This window comes from Protomyctophum parallelum (assembly GCF_964188405.1).
Source record: "Protomyctophum parallelum genome assembly, chromosome: 18".
In the NCBI taxonomy this organism is placed as follows: domain Eukaryota; kingdom Metazoa; phylum Chordata; class Actinopteri; order Myctophiformes; family Myctophidae; genus Protomyctophum; species Protomyctophum parallelum.
This window is the reverse complement of record NC_139716.1, coordinates 10,356,291-10,372,790: the sequence shown is the minus strand read 5'-3', so window position 1 is coordinate 10,372,790 and position 16,500 is coordinate 10,356,291. Positions and strand designations below refer to the sequence as shown.

Below are 16,500 nucleotides of genomic sequence, written 5' to 3'. Positions count from 1 at the left end.
TAAAGAATGGATTTAACCTAAAAGGTAGTTCTATATTGGTCATCTGTCCTTTGGTGGCCAGAGCATGAGTCAGTCATGAGAGCAGGACGGACGTCCTCGTGAAAGGTAAACAATGGATGGAATGGATTTTACTTTTTTTGCTGCGGTCTTCTTCAGAGTCAGAGAGTGAGAGGACAAAAGGTATTCTATATAGGTCCTTTTGTCCTTTGGCCCGAGGACACGATTCTTTGACCTAGACTTGTTGACTGCCTGCATCGAACCGAGGACCAACCACAGTCAAAACCAGCGCGCTAACCAGCGTCCCACCGGGAGTACATTAAACAGCTCAATTTTTGGTAATTTTCTTTTTCATCTCATCCGATGGGAGTATTATAAAAAATATATATTCTAAAACCCAGGAAGGAAGTCATTACTGTCTGTTTGCAGCAGAAACTGACAGGTACGTGCAGGGTAAAATGCATTGTCTTGACCACAGCAACGTTCACGTGTTAATGCTTAGTGTTAAATTAACACTAAGCATTAACACGTCAACGTTGTTCATTGATCTGTTCATTGTGTACTGTGCACCGTTACTGTACATAGCCTACAGTATGTTGTTTTTGTGATATAATGCACTGATTGCTTGGCACTTTTCATTTCGTTGTACACGTTGCAATGACAAATAAAGATCTATCTATCTAGTGGCTTTAGCTGTTATAGCTGCTATTTCAAATACGGGGGTCCCCGGACCCCTCACTGCAGGTTGTTATTATAGGTCAATCAGTCAGGGCTCGAGATTAACGACGTCCCGGGGACTGTAAAATATCTATTTGGGACGTAATGTTCGGGACGAGAGGAGTTTTTACACTGAAAATGCGCATTTCGTGTGCAGCGATGAGCAGCATGAGAATTTGCCGTGTCAGAGACAACAGCAACAACAAGACGCACACAATACATTCACCCAACGGAATCATAGGAATTATATTGCTTTTGCCCCGTGGATGGGACATTTAGATTGAACAACTATCGGTTGGAAGCTTGGATATGTGCCATGGTTGTGTGCCACAGAAAGGTTCCATATGGACATGGGGCTACACTACATCACCAACGTTTAACGTTAGCTTCCATGCTACAGTAGGCTTGCTCGCTGGCATCGACATTAAATACAGTAAGTATATCCTCTGAAGCAACAGATGTTTTCTAATGCTCAGATTGTTCTGGAATTGCTGCCCCAACACTGTGGAATGCACACCCCAAAACGCTCTCATTCCACAGTTTTTATTGATTGTATTTATTATTATTATTATTATTTATTGATCCTTCGTCTTAGTATTCCCCCTAATAAAGTAGTTTTTATTTGTTTTCTCATGCCAACCATGTAATAGACATTTGAGTATTCATATTTATTATCTGTTGGTCTTGATCAAGTAGCCTACACCAAAGTTTTATAAGCTACTGTAGTCACTATTCATTGATTCACTGGTAGGCTACACCAAAATAACATCCATTTGAAAATAAATATCACTGTTCTCAGGTCGAATATTGATATGCGATTAAAATATGATTAATTTAGATTAATTAATTACAAAGCCTCTGATTAATTCGATTAACATTTTTAACCAAGCCCTATTTTTCATCTGGGAGCATTAAACTAAATCAGTGTATCTACAGAAGAAACATGAAGCCAAACAAATAATGTACTGCATGTATTCAATACAGTACATTATTTGTTTGGCTTAATTGTATTTCTATTACAATAGGAATACAGTTATTCATTTCACAATTTGAGTGGTGCTTTTTTGTACTCACCCCCCCCCCCCCCCCCCCCCCCCCCCCCTGGACGGTATACATTTACTTCGGGACGGTTCAAATTGTATTTTGGGACGGTTCCGGGACGGTGGTGAAAAAAGTTAGTCTGGAGCCCTGCTGTATAGTACACACACACACTGCCCACGCTTGATGAGCATTATGTGTATCTCTGTACTTCTTTGCAAGCTGTTATTAAAGTATTCAATCAATAAATCAAACAAACCATTAGAAGAATCCCTTCTGTATCTCTATGCATGATGCATGAGTTAAGGGACAATGCAGAACTTTCTAATCAAACTTACACGTCATTTAAAAAACTATGCTTTCCCTGCCAGGTCCTTCTGGAGGCGAGGAGGACGGCTGCCACATCACCTCACAGTCCAACTGTCTGTACGTGCGCAAGCACACACACACACACACACACACACACACACACACACACACACACACACACACACACACACACACACACACACACACACACACACACACACACACACACACACACACACCAGTGTTGATGGTTTAATGTCAATAGCTAAAGCATAACATGACACCAAAAAGGGGTTCCCGCCCAAAACTTGTTAAGCGTTATGTTATACTTTAGCTATTGGAAAATAGCCGATCTACAAGCTTGTAGATCGGCTATTTTCAGCATGCAACTAATTGTAAAATGACGTATAATGGATCTCTTGTCCACTAGTCCCTTCCTAACAGTTTAGTCTAGTTTTTATTTGTCGACGAAATTGTCAGTATATTTAGTCTTAGTTTTAGTCATCATAGCTTAGTTTTCCTCAGTGGAGAAAGGTAGTCGACGAACATTCTTTTGTCATAGTTTTAGTCGACGAAAACAACACTGATTTTGAGAACCACTGACGGAAACAACATGTGTTTGTCTCTGTTCCAGGGGTGTCCTACATCGTCCCCACCTCAACAACATGACGTTTGTCTCTGTTACAGGGGTGTCCTACATCGTCCCCACCTCAACAACATGTGTTTGTCTCTGTTACAGGGGTGTCCTACATCGTCCCCACCTCAACAACATGTGTTTGTCTCTGTTACAGGGGTCTCCTACATTGTCCCCACCTCAAGAACATGTGTTTTTCTCTGTTCCAGGGGTGTCCTACATCGTCCCCACCTCAACAACATGTGTTTGTCTCTGTTACAGGGGTGTCCTACATCGCCCCCCACCTCAACAACATGTACTTCCTGACCCTGTGCCAGCGCTACGGCGTCTACCAGGTGATCCGCTGGCTGTTCGTCCTCAAACTGGCACGCGCACACACACACAACGCACGGCACGCACACACACACACACCAGTGTTGATGGTTTAATGTCCCCATCCCCAATCACATGGTTTAACCCATTCTGACCTGAGATCAGATTCTAAAAATGTCTTCTACATCCTGACATTTTTCTGAAAAAGCTATGTTTCTATGTCAGTCGTTCGATTTTTCCAAAATAGCAGACCTACAAGCTCGTATCGCGCCACTCGGTGGCGCGATATGAGCTTGTAGATCTGCTATTTTTCAATAGCTAAAGCATAACATGATGCCAACACCAAAATGGGTGCCCGGTCAGAATGGGTTAAGATCTGTGTCACCTTAGCTTTTAACCATTTTAACCATTATTTTAACCTTTTGGCTATTTAAAAAAAGAAATCTTTGTATATATTATACTTTCACTGCGAAGGTTTTTAACTCAAATATTTGCTTATGGCGCGTCCCTGGAACTAAATATTTTCAGAAGGAGGTCCGCCGCCTAATTCAGATAATTCTGGGCGTTTGTGAAAAGTTTGAGAACCACTGACATGGAGTCATAAAACTGTTCAGATCCTCTGCAGGTCTTACTGGGTTCATTCCTTAGACGGCACCAGCTTTCTCCTCCCATGCACTTGCATTAACCCATTCTGACCTGAGATCAGATTCATACGAGGTTTCCACTGGACACACACTGGTCTGATTAACCCATTCTGACCTGAGATCAGATTCTAAAAAATGTCAGTCGCTCTTCGATTTTTCAAAAATAGCAGACCTACAAGCTCATATCGCGCCACTCGGTGGCGCGATATGAGCTTGTAGATCTGCTACACGCATGTTCTGTGTTTCTCCATCAGAACTATAATGCCACACACATGTTCTGTGTTTCTCCATCAGAACTATAATGCCACACATGTTCTGTGTTTCTCCATCAGAACTATAATGCCACACACATGTTCTGTGTTTCTCCATCATAACTATAATGCCACACACATGTTCTGTGTTTCTCCATCAGAACTATAATGCCACACACATGTTCCGCGTTGCGGAGGAGTTCTTCACCTCGTTGGGCCTCAAGGAGATGCCTCCAGAGTTCTGGAAGGAGTCCATGCTGGAGAAACCCACCGACGGACGACCGGTGGAGTGCCACGCCTCCGCCTGGGACTTCTACAACCGCAAAGACTTCAGGTTAGCACGGCCGCACACGTTGGTGTAAAGCAACTAAGTACTGTACTTACTGTAAGTAGAATTTGAGGCACTTTACTGGAGTACTTCCAATTTGCTATACTTACAATTTACAATTTAGGCATTTAGCAGACGCTCTTAATCCAGAGCGACTTACATTAAGCAAGAACAGAAAAGCATGGTAATACATCACATAAAAAGCATTTATCATGAAACATGGGCAAGCTAAGAAAGTAACTGTGGAATATATATATATAATGAAACTATACATATAAACTATACATACTATACTATGCTAGCTATGACTACATACAATGCAATTATAGTGCTTTCTACATAACATGCTATAAGTCTGTATCAAATGCTATCCAAGTCTACAGAAATGCTTCTACTCCACTACATCTCGGATCCAAATATTGTACTTTTACTCTGCTACAATTTATTTGAAAGCTTTAGTTACTAGATACTTCAAATATATTTGTATTATTATTACAAAACATACATTAACCAATGCAGCCCTATATACACATTTTGGCCATTTGAAAATGGCCGATCTACAACCTCACTATTCTGACCTTGTAGATCGGCTCTTTTCACATTCTTTTTACAGGCCTACATTTGAAAACTTGAAATGGGACATTCAGCATAATGAGTACTTTTACTTTTGATAATTGAAAGTACATTTTGATGCCAATACGTCTGTACACTTACTCAATACCTTTTGAATTTACTTTTACTTAACCCATTTTGGGGCGGGAACCCCTTTTGGTGTTAGCATTATGTTATGCTTTAGCTATTGAAAAACAGCAGATCTACAAGCTCATAGCGCACGCTACGAGCTTGTAGGTCTGCTATTTTTGAAGAATCGAAGAACGACTGACATAGCAAACATAGCTTTTTCAGAAAACTGTCAGGATGTAGAAGACATTTTTAGAATCTGATCTCAGGTCAAAATGGGTTAACCCATTCTGACCTGAGATCAGATTCTAAAAATGTCTATGTCAGTCGCTCTTCGATTTTTCAAAACATAGCAGACCTAGGAGCTTGTAGATCTGCTATTTTTCAATAGCTAAAGTATAATATGATGCTTAAAACACCAAAAGGGGTCCAGAATGGGTTAAATGAGTATTTGTATAGCAACACAAATTGACATTAATATAACATTACCCTCAGTTAAGTTGAAATATTCCTGTTAGAGAATGAACCAGACCAGACAGTATTGACATTGAGTGTTTATTCAGTCTTTGCAGATACAGGTATGGCAGTGGTGAATAAATAACAATCAATAATGGGGATAAGTCATGCGTAATACACAGTAGGAAACATAGGCAATACAACGAGTAGGATATATAGTAAAGCAGACTTACATTAATGCATCATTCAGTATACAGGCACATATAAGTTGTCTCTCAGTGAGAGACAAATGTTTGTATGCTGCCTAGTTAGGCCTATATATATCCCTCAGGTGTGCAGATTATCAGCCCCGCCCACACCATCAACAGGCAACCTGCTACTGCTCCGCCCGCTTGTAGCGCGGCACTATGAGCTTGTGGATCTGCTATTTTTCAGCTAAAGTATAATTGATGCTTAAAACACCAAAAGGGGTCCAGAATGGGTTAAATGAGCATTTGTATAGCAACACAAATTCACATTAATATGACATTAATATGACATTACCCGACGTCAAGTATTGAATTAAAGCTGCAATGAATACACAGGCCATTCAGAAAAAGTTACATCCAACCAACTATGTTCAGAGAAACAGCAGAGACAGTTTTTAAATGAGATGGACATGTATATGATAGAAAACATTAAAAGCATCGTAACACTGGTGAAATAGTGAATTTCATATTTAATGTAAACATACAGCAGGACTAAGGTGAGGCAGGTCAGCAGCGTTGTAGGGCTTCGAACCCCATTTCCAGGCAGAAGCTCGGACAGTACACTATACCAGCGCTTTCTTTTGCTTTGCAACACCATGTCTTTACTTGCATGTGAATTCCGAAATATAAGATAGCCGATCTACAATATATCCTAATAATTAACCCTATAACCTTAACCCAATTTGCTGTTGTACATACAGGTCAATCCACTTGGACGCAAGCCGGTGTCTCATCAGCCGTGGTCGGGTCGCCTGGAGGACGGTGTCCTGTTGAGAGACGCAGAAACATCACATGATTCAAGATTACAACATTGACAGTACAGGTTTGTGCATCAGCAGTCATACAACAGCAACATCATTTGTGTGATATTGAAATGCAATTTTAATTGTCAATCGTCTGAGGACAGGTGTGGGACGTTGCAGTACAGCAATGCACAAGTGGGGTCTGACAGATGTGTAGGGCATGAGAGAGAGAGAGAGAGAGAGAGAGAGAGAGAGAGAGATATGAACAGAGTATATAATTGCAAAACATGGTTACAGTCACTAGCAGGCAACTTAATGTTCATTGAGCTGTTTTCTTTTATACTAATATTTTGTTTGTTGTTTCATTTTTCAAAAATAGCAGACCTACAAGCTCGTAGCGCGCCACTCGGTGGCGCGCTATGAGCTTGTAGATCTGCTATTTTTCAATAGCCTGGGTACCGCCCTGGGTAACCGGCCTGGGTACCACATTATAAAAATGTCTTTTACATCCTGACATTTTTCTGAAAAAGCTATTTTTCAAAAATAGCAGACCTGCAAGCGCGTAGCGCGACACTCAGCCTTTTACTGGGGGACCCCCTGGGAATCCCCCAAGGGCCCCCGGGGGTCCACGAACCCATTACTGAGAAGCACTGGGATGCATTCTAAGCATTCATGCACAGTTATCTTTTATAAATGTCATTTTCAATGTGAAAACAGTCTACTGTAGTTCACTGCTGTCTATATACTTCAAACCTTTATAGCTGCGTTACCTTACCTACGTTTACTGGGGACCCCGTGGGAATCCCCCAAGGGCCCCCGGGGGTCCACGAACGCTTAATTGAGAAGCACTGGGATGCATTCTAACCATTCATGCACAGTTATCTTTTATATCGCGCCACTCGGTGGCGCGATATGAGCTTGTAGATCTGCTATTTTTCAAATGGCTAAAGCATAACATGATGCCAACACCAAAATGGGTTCCCGTTCAGAATGGGTTAAACTCATATCGCGCCACTCGGTGGCGCGATATGAGCTTGTAGATCTGCTATTTTTCAATAGATAAAGCATAACATGATGCTAACACCAAAATGGGTGCCCGGTCAGATGTCTATTACATCCTGACAGTTCATTATTAACCCATTCTGACCTGAGATCAGATTCTAAAAGTGTCTTCGATTTTTCAAAAATAGCAGATCTACAAGCTCGTATCGCGCCACCGAGTGGCGCGATACGAGCTTGTAGATCTGCTATTTTTGACTGACATTTTTAGAATCTGATCTCAGGTCAGAATGGGTTAATCAGACCAGTGTGTGTCCAGTGGAAACCTCGTATGAATCTGATCTCAGGTCAGAATGGGTTTTAGAACCATTAGCCTGGGGAAGCGTGTCTCCAAATCTCCCCCCTGCCGCCTCGTTGTCCTTGAACAAAAAGACAGTTTAGTTTCCCAGCCTGATCGGCGGGAACGGCATCGTCCATAAATCAGGTATTAGCAGTGAAACTGGGGGTGAAATTACTTTGCACTTTGTAATTTAACGACTCGAATTGGACACCTATGACGCATCGGACGAGAACGGCTTGGACGGTGTCGACCTTGACCCTGTTTCTTTTTAAGCTACGGTTACCGAGGGCGGGACTGCCGGGCCAACCTGTACTTCCTGCCGTCGGGGGAGGCGCTGTACTTCATCGCCTGCGTGGTGGTGCTCTACCACGTCAGCAACCGCACACAGCGCCACTACCGCAAGCACAGCGACTGTGTCCGCTGGTCAGTTTAACCTCTCACTACCGCAAGCACAGTGACTGTGTCCGCTGGTCAGTATACCCCTCACTACCGCAAGCACAGCGACTGTGTCCGCTGGTCAGTACCCCTCACTACCGCAAGCACAGCGACTGTGTCCGCTGGTCAGTACCCCTCACTACCGCAAGCACAGCGACTGTGTCCGCTGGTCAGTACCTCTCACTACCGCAAGCACAGCGACTGTGTCCGCTGGTCAGTACCTCTCACTACCGCAAGCACAGCGACTGTGTCCGCTGGTCAGTACCTCTCACTACCGCAAGCACAGCGACTGTGTCCGCTGGTCAGTACCTCTCACTACCGCAAGCACAGCGACTGTGTTCCCACTGGTCAGTACCCCTCACTACCGCAAGCACAGCGACTGTGTTCCCACTGGTCAGTACCGCTCACTACCGCAAGCACAGCGACTGTGTTCCCGCTGGTCAGTACCGCTCACTACCGCAAGCACAGCGACTGTGTTCCCGCTGGTCAGTACGGGCTCTCGTTTTAACCTCTCACTTCCACATGGGGATTGATATCCAACGCAACTTTTAATTTGCACTTTCATTATTTAGGCCTATACTGTTGCATTATCTGTATTATTGGTAACATGTTTTTAAGTGCTTAAAATCTTTGTTATAATATACAAGTAAGACGCGCAAACGCGGGAAGCGAACGCAGCTTGTGTGTGTGTGGTTGTGTGTGTGTGTGTGCTACAGCTGCGCCCTGTGTGTGTGTGTGTGCTACAGCTGCGCCCTCTGGTGGCGGGTGGGTGGTGTAACAGCGTGACACACACACACACACACAGACATTCAGCCCTTGCTGTCATAGTAAGTGGCTCACTGCGTTCGCAATAATATTATTATTTAAAGACATGCAGTTTGGATCCTCTCCATGACTAGAGGGAAGCTGTGTTGGGTTGGAGAAACTCATCATTGTCAGGCGAAAATAAAGTCGTCACATGGTCGTCTACACTGCTCCCCAAGACCAGTTTTTTGGTCCAGCACTCGGCAGTGACAGGGATTACGTACATGGGGAACTGGCATAACGATGTAATTGGGAGAAAATAAATAAATAAAATGTACATATTTATTAAAACATATTTAATATGTTTCAATTATTATTAGCGGTACAGTAGCAGTAGCCCCGTCCATCCATCCATCCATCTTCAACCAATTCGGAGTCAAGGTCGCGGGGCCAACGGTTTTAGCAGAGCTCCAGAGACTTCCCTTTTGCTGGGCAATTAGCCACTTCCTCCTGGGGCATCTCGAGGCGTTCCAAGGCGTTCCGTGTGGAGATATACTCCCCCTCCATCTGGACCTTGGTTCTGCCAAGGGTTCTCCTCCCAGTGGGACGGGCAGCGAGGACCTCCCTAGGGAGAGGAGACGCTCGGGAGGCGTCCGTACCAGATGCCCCGATCAGCCTCCTACGTACTGTAAGCTGGGCTCCTTTCCAAGTGAAGGAGCAGTGGCTCTACTCTGAGTCCCTCGCGGAGTCGCGGATGACTCGTACTTCTCACCCAATCTCTAAGGAAAGAGGGCCAGCCATCCCGTCTGAGAAAAACTCATTTCCAACGATTGTATCCGCCATCTTATTATTTTTCGGTCATGACCCACGAATCATGACCAGCGGTGAGGGTATATACAGTAGGAAGGAACGAAGATAAGTTATCATATAAATTACATTTCTGAAATATTAGGCAACAAGGTCGACTTATGCACACCTGATCGGCTCAGAGACGTCAACAAAGGCAGAGAATATTTCCATTTCTGAAATATTGAAATATGTATTTTATTTTTATTTATTTTAACCCATTCTGACCGGGCACCCATTTTGGTGTTGGCATCATGTCGTGCTTTAGCTATTGAAAAATAGCAGATCTACAAGCTCATATCGCGCCACCGAGTGGCGCGATACGAGCTTGTAGGTCTGCTATTTTTGAAAAATCGAAGAACGACATTTTTAGAATCTGATCTCAGGTCAGAATGGGTTCGTCAGACCAGCGTGTGTCCAGTGGAAACCTCGTATGAATCTGATCTCAGGTCAGAATGGGTTAATATGATAAAGAAGCATGTAGATAGAGAAACTACTATAACTAAATGATGATAAATAACATGATATGATATGTTCCTCTGGCTGCAGTCTGACGCTCCATCCAGACAAGGTGCGGGTGGCATCTGGGCAGGCAGCGGGGGTGGATAAAGATGGCAAGGTGACTCTCTCTCATCCCGTGAGATGTTATTACATGTTTAGTCATAATAATCCAAATCTACAAAGTAACTAGTACACATAGTACTAGTACGTTTTCAAATAGATGTGGAGTAAAAAGTACAATGTTTGTAGTGGAGTAGAAGTAAAACATTTGGAAATACTCACAGTACAGTAGTAGTATTGTAAAGTACAAATAGGCTACCACAACATTTTACTGTACAGTACAGTACAGCACTTAACCCATTCTGACCGGGCACCCATTTTGGTGTCAGCATCATGTTATGCTTTATTGAAAAATAGCAGACCTACAAGCTCGTATCGCGCCACCGAGTGGCGCGATACGAGCTTGTAGGTCTGCTGTTTTTGAAAAATCGAAGACACTTTTAGAATCTGATCTCAGGTCAGAATGGGTTAATAATGAAACTGTCAGGATGTAATAGACATTTTTTAGAATCTGATCTCAGGTCAGAATGGGTTAAGTAAATGTACTTAGTTTATTTACACCACAGATGAGCATAGAAAATGAACCGTTGTCATGCACTGTACCATAATGTCTTTATTGTATGAGCCAAGTCTCGTGTGTGTGTGTGTGTGTGTGTGTGTGTGTGTGTGTGTGTGTGTGTGTGTGTGTGTGTGTGTGTGTGTGTGTGTGTGTGTGTGTGTGTGTGTGTGTGTGTGCGTCGGGGGGGGTCAGCCTTTGCAGCCCTGCGTTCATATCTGGGACTCGTCCACGCTCGTCACCCTGCAGCAGATCGGCGCCGGCGCCTTTGAGAGAGGAGTGGGATCTGTGGCGTTCTCCTTCGCTGTGAGTGTGATGTCCGTCTGACACAGTCAGTCTTTCACGGTGTGTCCCAACAGGTGGACTTTTGGAACAAAATGCCTCAAATCATCCTAATTGCCATCAATGGTGTAAGAACAAAATGGCACCCTTTTCACATTGGCCTATTATATAGCGCCACCAGGAGGCCACAAACTGACCTGGCCTGGTGGCCCACCGAGGGGCACTTTTTCTAAGTTTTTAAATGGCTAAAATAACCCATCTACAAGCTCACAACACGTCGCACTATGACGTGTTGTGAGCTCTTACAGTACGTACATTCTGATCTGCTATTTTGAAAAGATTTTTTTAAGATTTGACGATTTTGAAAATGTTTGGCCGTAATGATGACGTGCCAAAAAACAGGGTTTGAATGGTGGCTATACAACCGCAACAACAGTTTTATAGTTTTATACGACAGTTTAATTGAACGTGATGGCTACAACCACAACAACAGCTTTATAGTGTTTAATTGAATGTGATGGCTACAACCACATCAACCGTGTGAAACAAACCATTAGCATCTCTGCCTTTCATTCCCCTCCTTCTCTCTGACACACTTTGTCACTCTCTTATCCATGCTGCTGCTCGCTGTTCTCTTGCGTCATCTCTCTCCATCTGTCTTTCTTTTCCTCCCAAACGTGCACACCCGTCTCGCTCTCTTATCTGTCTCACTCTCTCTCCTACTGTGTGTGTGTGTGTGCGTGCGTGTGTGTGTGTGTGTGCGTGTGGTGTCTTATTCCAGGACTCGGGAGCGTTCCTCTGCGTTATCGACGATTCCAACGAACACATGCTGTCAGTGTGGGACTGTTCCAAAGGGACCAAGCACACCGAGGTTAAGGTAAAATAACACCACATCCAGATTTATGCGCTTGCCTGGCAGTGGCAACCCAACATAAATAACACAACACCCTTTTTATTAAATAACACAACACCCTTTTTATTAAAAGTCACTTGTCCCTATCAGACCCCGTCAAAAAAATCTCCCCGACATCTCCCTGGGGAGACATTACAAAAAAAGGTGTTGGATTCACTCGAGCGTAACCTAAAACCTAACGCTGCACCTCGAACCCAGAAGAACTCTTGAAATTATGACACACTTGCTGCCGCCACGGACGGGTGTACTGTGTCTTTAGCCGCCCGCGCGCCAAGGAGATAAATTAGCATGCACATGCAGCTGTGTGCCCGCCAAACGCCCACTCTAGTAGCCTGCACACACACACATGCAGTAAAGATCCATGAGATCCCTTCACGGAGCATGGAGTCTGTTTAGGGGGGGGGGGAGGGGGAAAGAAGATGGAGGCTACATCGGCAGCGCGTGCCCGTCACATGGGCTTTTGTCCCAAATTTCTCAACTTCCCCGAGAGCAATTGCAAGCGCCGTTGTCACGGCAACGGTGTAAATATTTTAGACAGGGAATTTGTTCAGCGGCGTGTTTGAGTGAGTGAGTTTGTGTGTGTGTGTGTGTGTGTGTGTGACTGTGTGTCTGTGTGTGCATGCGTGCTTGTGAGACTGTGTGTGTGTGTGTGTGTCTTTGTGTGGGTCGGTGGTTGGTGCGTGGGCGAGCGGGGCCACGTGCTATAGATGTAGGGGGTTAGCATAGGTGCATGAGCTCATGTTCTGTCTCCAGTAAGTTGTGCAATGTGCCATTTTTTGTATACTTTTTTTCACAACGTATTTCGCCTATAAGCGTAACGCGTGACAGCAGCAGCGCGGGCCCTCGGGGGCCCTCGGGGGCCCTCCTCGGGTCACGTCCATTCTGCGAGCATGCTGGAGGAGGGGGGGGGGGAGGGGGGGTGTAGGAGTGGACAGGCTAACTGCCCGTGCTATGTAAACATGCGCGTTCGTCCAAGGATCAGATAATTACAGCGTACACCCCCCCCCCTCCCCCCCTCGCCATATAGGAGTGGAACAATCCATATAGGCCACACGGTTACAGTGAGGACATGAATGAATGGGACTTTTGTGCGGGAAACGTTCCCCTCCAGTGCCTCTGTCAACTCCTTTAATCTGCAGCTGACATTTTTATATCGTTATTATGATTTAAGAGCCAGAGCAGTTGAGCAGCTGATAATAGCTTTATTTTCTTCGCGTGGGTTAACCCAGGGCGGCACCGGGAACCCCTTTTGGTGTTTTAAGCACTATGTTATGCTTTAGCTTTAGAAAAATAGCAGATATACAAGCTCATAGCGCGGCACTCGGTGCCGCGCTATGAGCTTATAGATCTGCCATTTTAGAAAAATTGTGAAAATGTGGCGCAAATCTTTGAGCATATATTCTTTCACAGCAAACTTTTTTTATTCAAATCTTTGCTTCTGGGGGGTCCCTGGAACAACATATTTTCAGATGGGGGGGTCGGCAGCCAATTACATATAATTTTTGGTGGTCCTTGAAATGAAAATGTTTGAGAATGACTGACATAGAAACATAGGGTTTTTCAGAAAACTGTCAGGATTTAGAAGGCATTTATAGAATCGTCCTCAGGTTCTAAATGGGTTAAAGACTTCTGTTCCGTGCACGTGTGTTTCAGTGCATGTGCCCACATGCTGCATGTGTGCACACGCACACATGCAGCCACACTTTTTGTTGCCACAGTCGGGCAGAAACCTTGCATCTCCATTCTTCGTCTTGAAGCACTAAGTTATAGAATATATAAACAAAACAAACAATACATATAATATAAAAAATATATACATCATAAAGATACAAAAATACACGATGTGCATGAGCGGTGAAACATAAACAGGAGAGCAGTGTGACTAGAGGACAGTGTGTTCTGTCCCATTCTGACCTGAGATCAGATTCTAAAAATGTCTTCTTTTCTACATCCTGACAGTTCTCTGAAAAAGCTGTTTCTATGTCAGTCGTTCTTCGATTTTTCAAAAATAGCAGACCTACAAGCTCTTAGCGCGCCACTCGGTGGCGCGCTATGAGCTTGTAGATCTGCTATTTTTCAACAGCTAAAGCATGACATGATGCTAACACCAAAAGGGGTTCCCGCGCAACATGGGTTAAAACGTAAACCGGAGAGCAGTGTGACGAGAGGACAGTGTGTTGTTAAAACGTAAACCGGAGAGCAGTGTGACGAGAGGACAGTGTGTTGTTTCTCCAGAGCACCAACGAGGCCGTGTTCGCGGTGGAGTTCAACCCCGACGACAGCACCAACATCATCACCTGTGGCAAGTCCCACGTCTACTTCTGGACGCTGACCGCCGGACAGCTCACCAAGAAACAAGGCATCTTTGGAGTGAGTCTGTGCCTCTTTTCCCCACCCGTTTGGCTGCTACGACGGTAATATGCAATGTGGCCCTAGTCTGGAGTGAGAGTGGAACTATAGTGGGCCCTCTCCAGCTCCAAAGTTGCCCACCCCCTGATGTATACATTGTGTGATATTATTATTTATTTTGTTTATTATTTTGCTGTCCGCGTGTTGGCACAGGACATATTAATTTATTGAAAATTGTGTCTGAATAATCCCCGTAAGGGATGGGCTGAAAAAGGCCAGCCACACAAATAAAATCATTAGTTCATTCAAATCATTCATTCACTGACATTCATCCTAAGCAAACAAACACCATGCAAATCTGTTGAGTCAAACTTAGGTCAACACATTAGCACTGGAGTTGTTGCCTGCATGCAAAGAATAGTTGTTTTCTAATGATCAACACTTTATTTGTGTTTTAACAGATACAAATACCCCCCCCAAAGCTTTACATGTTGTATGAGCTATTGACAGGTATCAATATACTGAATATAGGTACATATTTATAAGGCCTCACTCACACCTTCGCATCTAGCATACAACATTGTTGGATGCTAGATGTAAACAAAGGGTAAGTGTCATGGCCGCCCCAATGCATTTCCAATGGAAGTCACATGGTTTGAGACAACATTTGTGTTGTCTACGGCTTTCGGCTGTGTTTCGACTGCCCCCCCCCCACCCCCCTCATACAACAACAATGTTGTGTCAAACCATGTGACTCCCATTGGAAATGAATTGCGAGCTTGCATCAGTCAACAAGGCTGCGTGCATCAGCTATACAACAATCTGTTGTGCAGGTGTGAGTGAAGCCCTATAGTCAACACAATAATAATAATAGAGAACGCTCCTGTGTTGTTGTTGTTGTTATCCAGTTCATTGTGTTCTCTCTCTTGTTCAGAAATACAAGAAGCCCAAGTTCATCCAGTGTTTTGTATTCAGCCTGACGGGGGAAGTGCTGACGGGAGACTCCGAGGGCAACATCCTGACGTGGGGAAAATCAGCAGCAGACGTGAAGACGCTGGGGAAAGGAGCCAAGGGTAATTAGAATATAGATGCTGCTGAGGCTCAGTAGGCACTGTGAAGATGCTGAGGGAAAGGAGCCACGGGTAATTGGAATGGATCCCGCTCCAAACACTGGGTCGTTGACCGCGCACAGACACATGTTTTGGGGTCACGGACACATTTTTATGGGTCCCTTTATTGTTTTGTTCCCTACATTACATGTTTTATTATTATTATTTAACCCATTCTGACCTGAGATCAGATTCATACGAGGTTTCCACTGGACACACACTGGTCTGATTAACCCATTCTGACCTGAGATCAGATTCTAGAAATGTCAGTCGCTCTTCGATTTTTCAAAAATAGCAGACCTACAAGCTCGTATCGCGCCACTCGGTGGCGCGATATGAGCTTGTAGATCTGCTATTTTTCAATAGCTAAAGCATAACATGATGCTGACACCAAAATGGGTGCCCGTTCAGAATGGGTTAAATATATATATATATATACTGTATATAAATATAAAAATCCCCCAAAAAGAAACCTTTTTCAAAACAAATTCAAGTTCCAATTGGACAACAAAAGTAGTAGTGAAAAACTGAAAACAGACAATCTACAAGCTCACAACGCGACGCAGAAAGCTTGTACCTCTGCTAGTTTTCAGAGTACTTTTTACTCAAATACATTTTTAATTCCGGACTTTTACTTGTAACAGAGTATTTCTACATTGCAGTTACCTTTACTTAAGTCAAACATTTGAGTACATTTTCCACCACTGAAGGCATCCTGCTGGTCCTGAACTAAAGGTATTCCCACGGATGAGTCCCTTTTGAAAAGGGGCACATTTGGTGCAGCTGTCTCAGTATCACACTGTTTTGTCTATCGCTGTATCAGCCGCAACTTGTCGCAATGTGGAAGGACAGACTCCTAGGGGGCAGACGCTGGTTCAACGGGACAGACTTTGAGTTTGTGGATCTGCTATTTTCAAATGGGTGAAATGTATATGGCTGGTTAATGTATGTTTTGTAATAATAATCTAAATCTACAGTAATCTACCAAGTAAATATATTAATAGTAAC

The 16,500-nt window shown here is 43.9% G+C and overlaps 1 protein-coding gene across 1 annotated transcript in view; it reads left to right on the top strand.

The window, feature by feature from the left end:
• eml3 (EMAP like 3) overlaps positions 1 to 16,500 on the top strand; it is a gene marked incomplete at its 5' end in the record, with an annotated part of 37,077 nt that overhangs the window by 11,773 nt on the left and 8,804 nt on the right. The window contains 10 exon segments of the mRNA XM_083788873.1: positions 2,124 to 2,178; positions 2,696 to 2,783; positions 2,905 to 3,060; positions 4,064 to 4,236; positions 7,971 to 8,120; positions 10,272 to 10,341; positions 11,035 to 11,145; positions 11,903 to 11,998; positions 14,270 to 14,404; positions 15,318 to 15,456. Of these exon segments, the coding sequence (XP_083644999.1) occupies positions 2,124 to 2,178; positions 2,696 to 2,783; positions 2,905 to 3,060; positions 4,064 to 4,236; positions 7,971 to 8,120; positions 10,272 to 10,341; positions 11,035 to 11,145; positions 11,903 to 11,998; positions 14,270 to 14,404; positions 15,318 to 15,456 (1,173 nt within the window).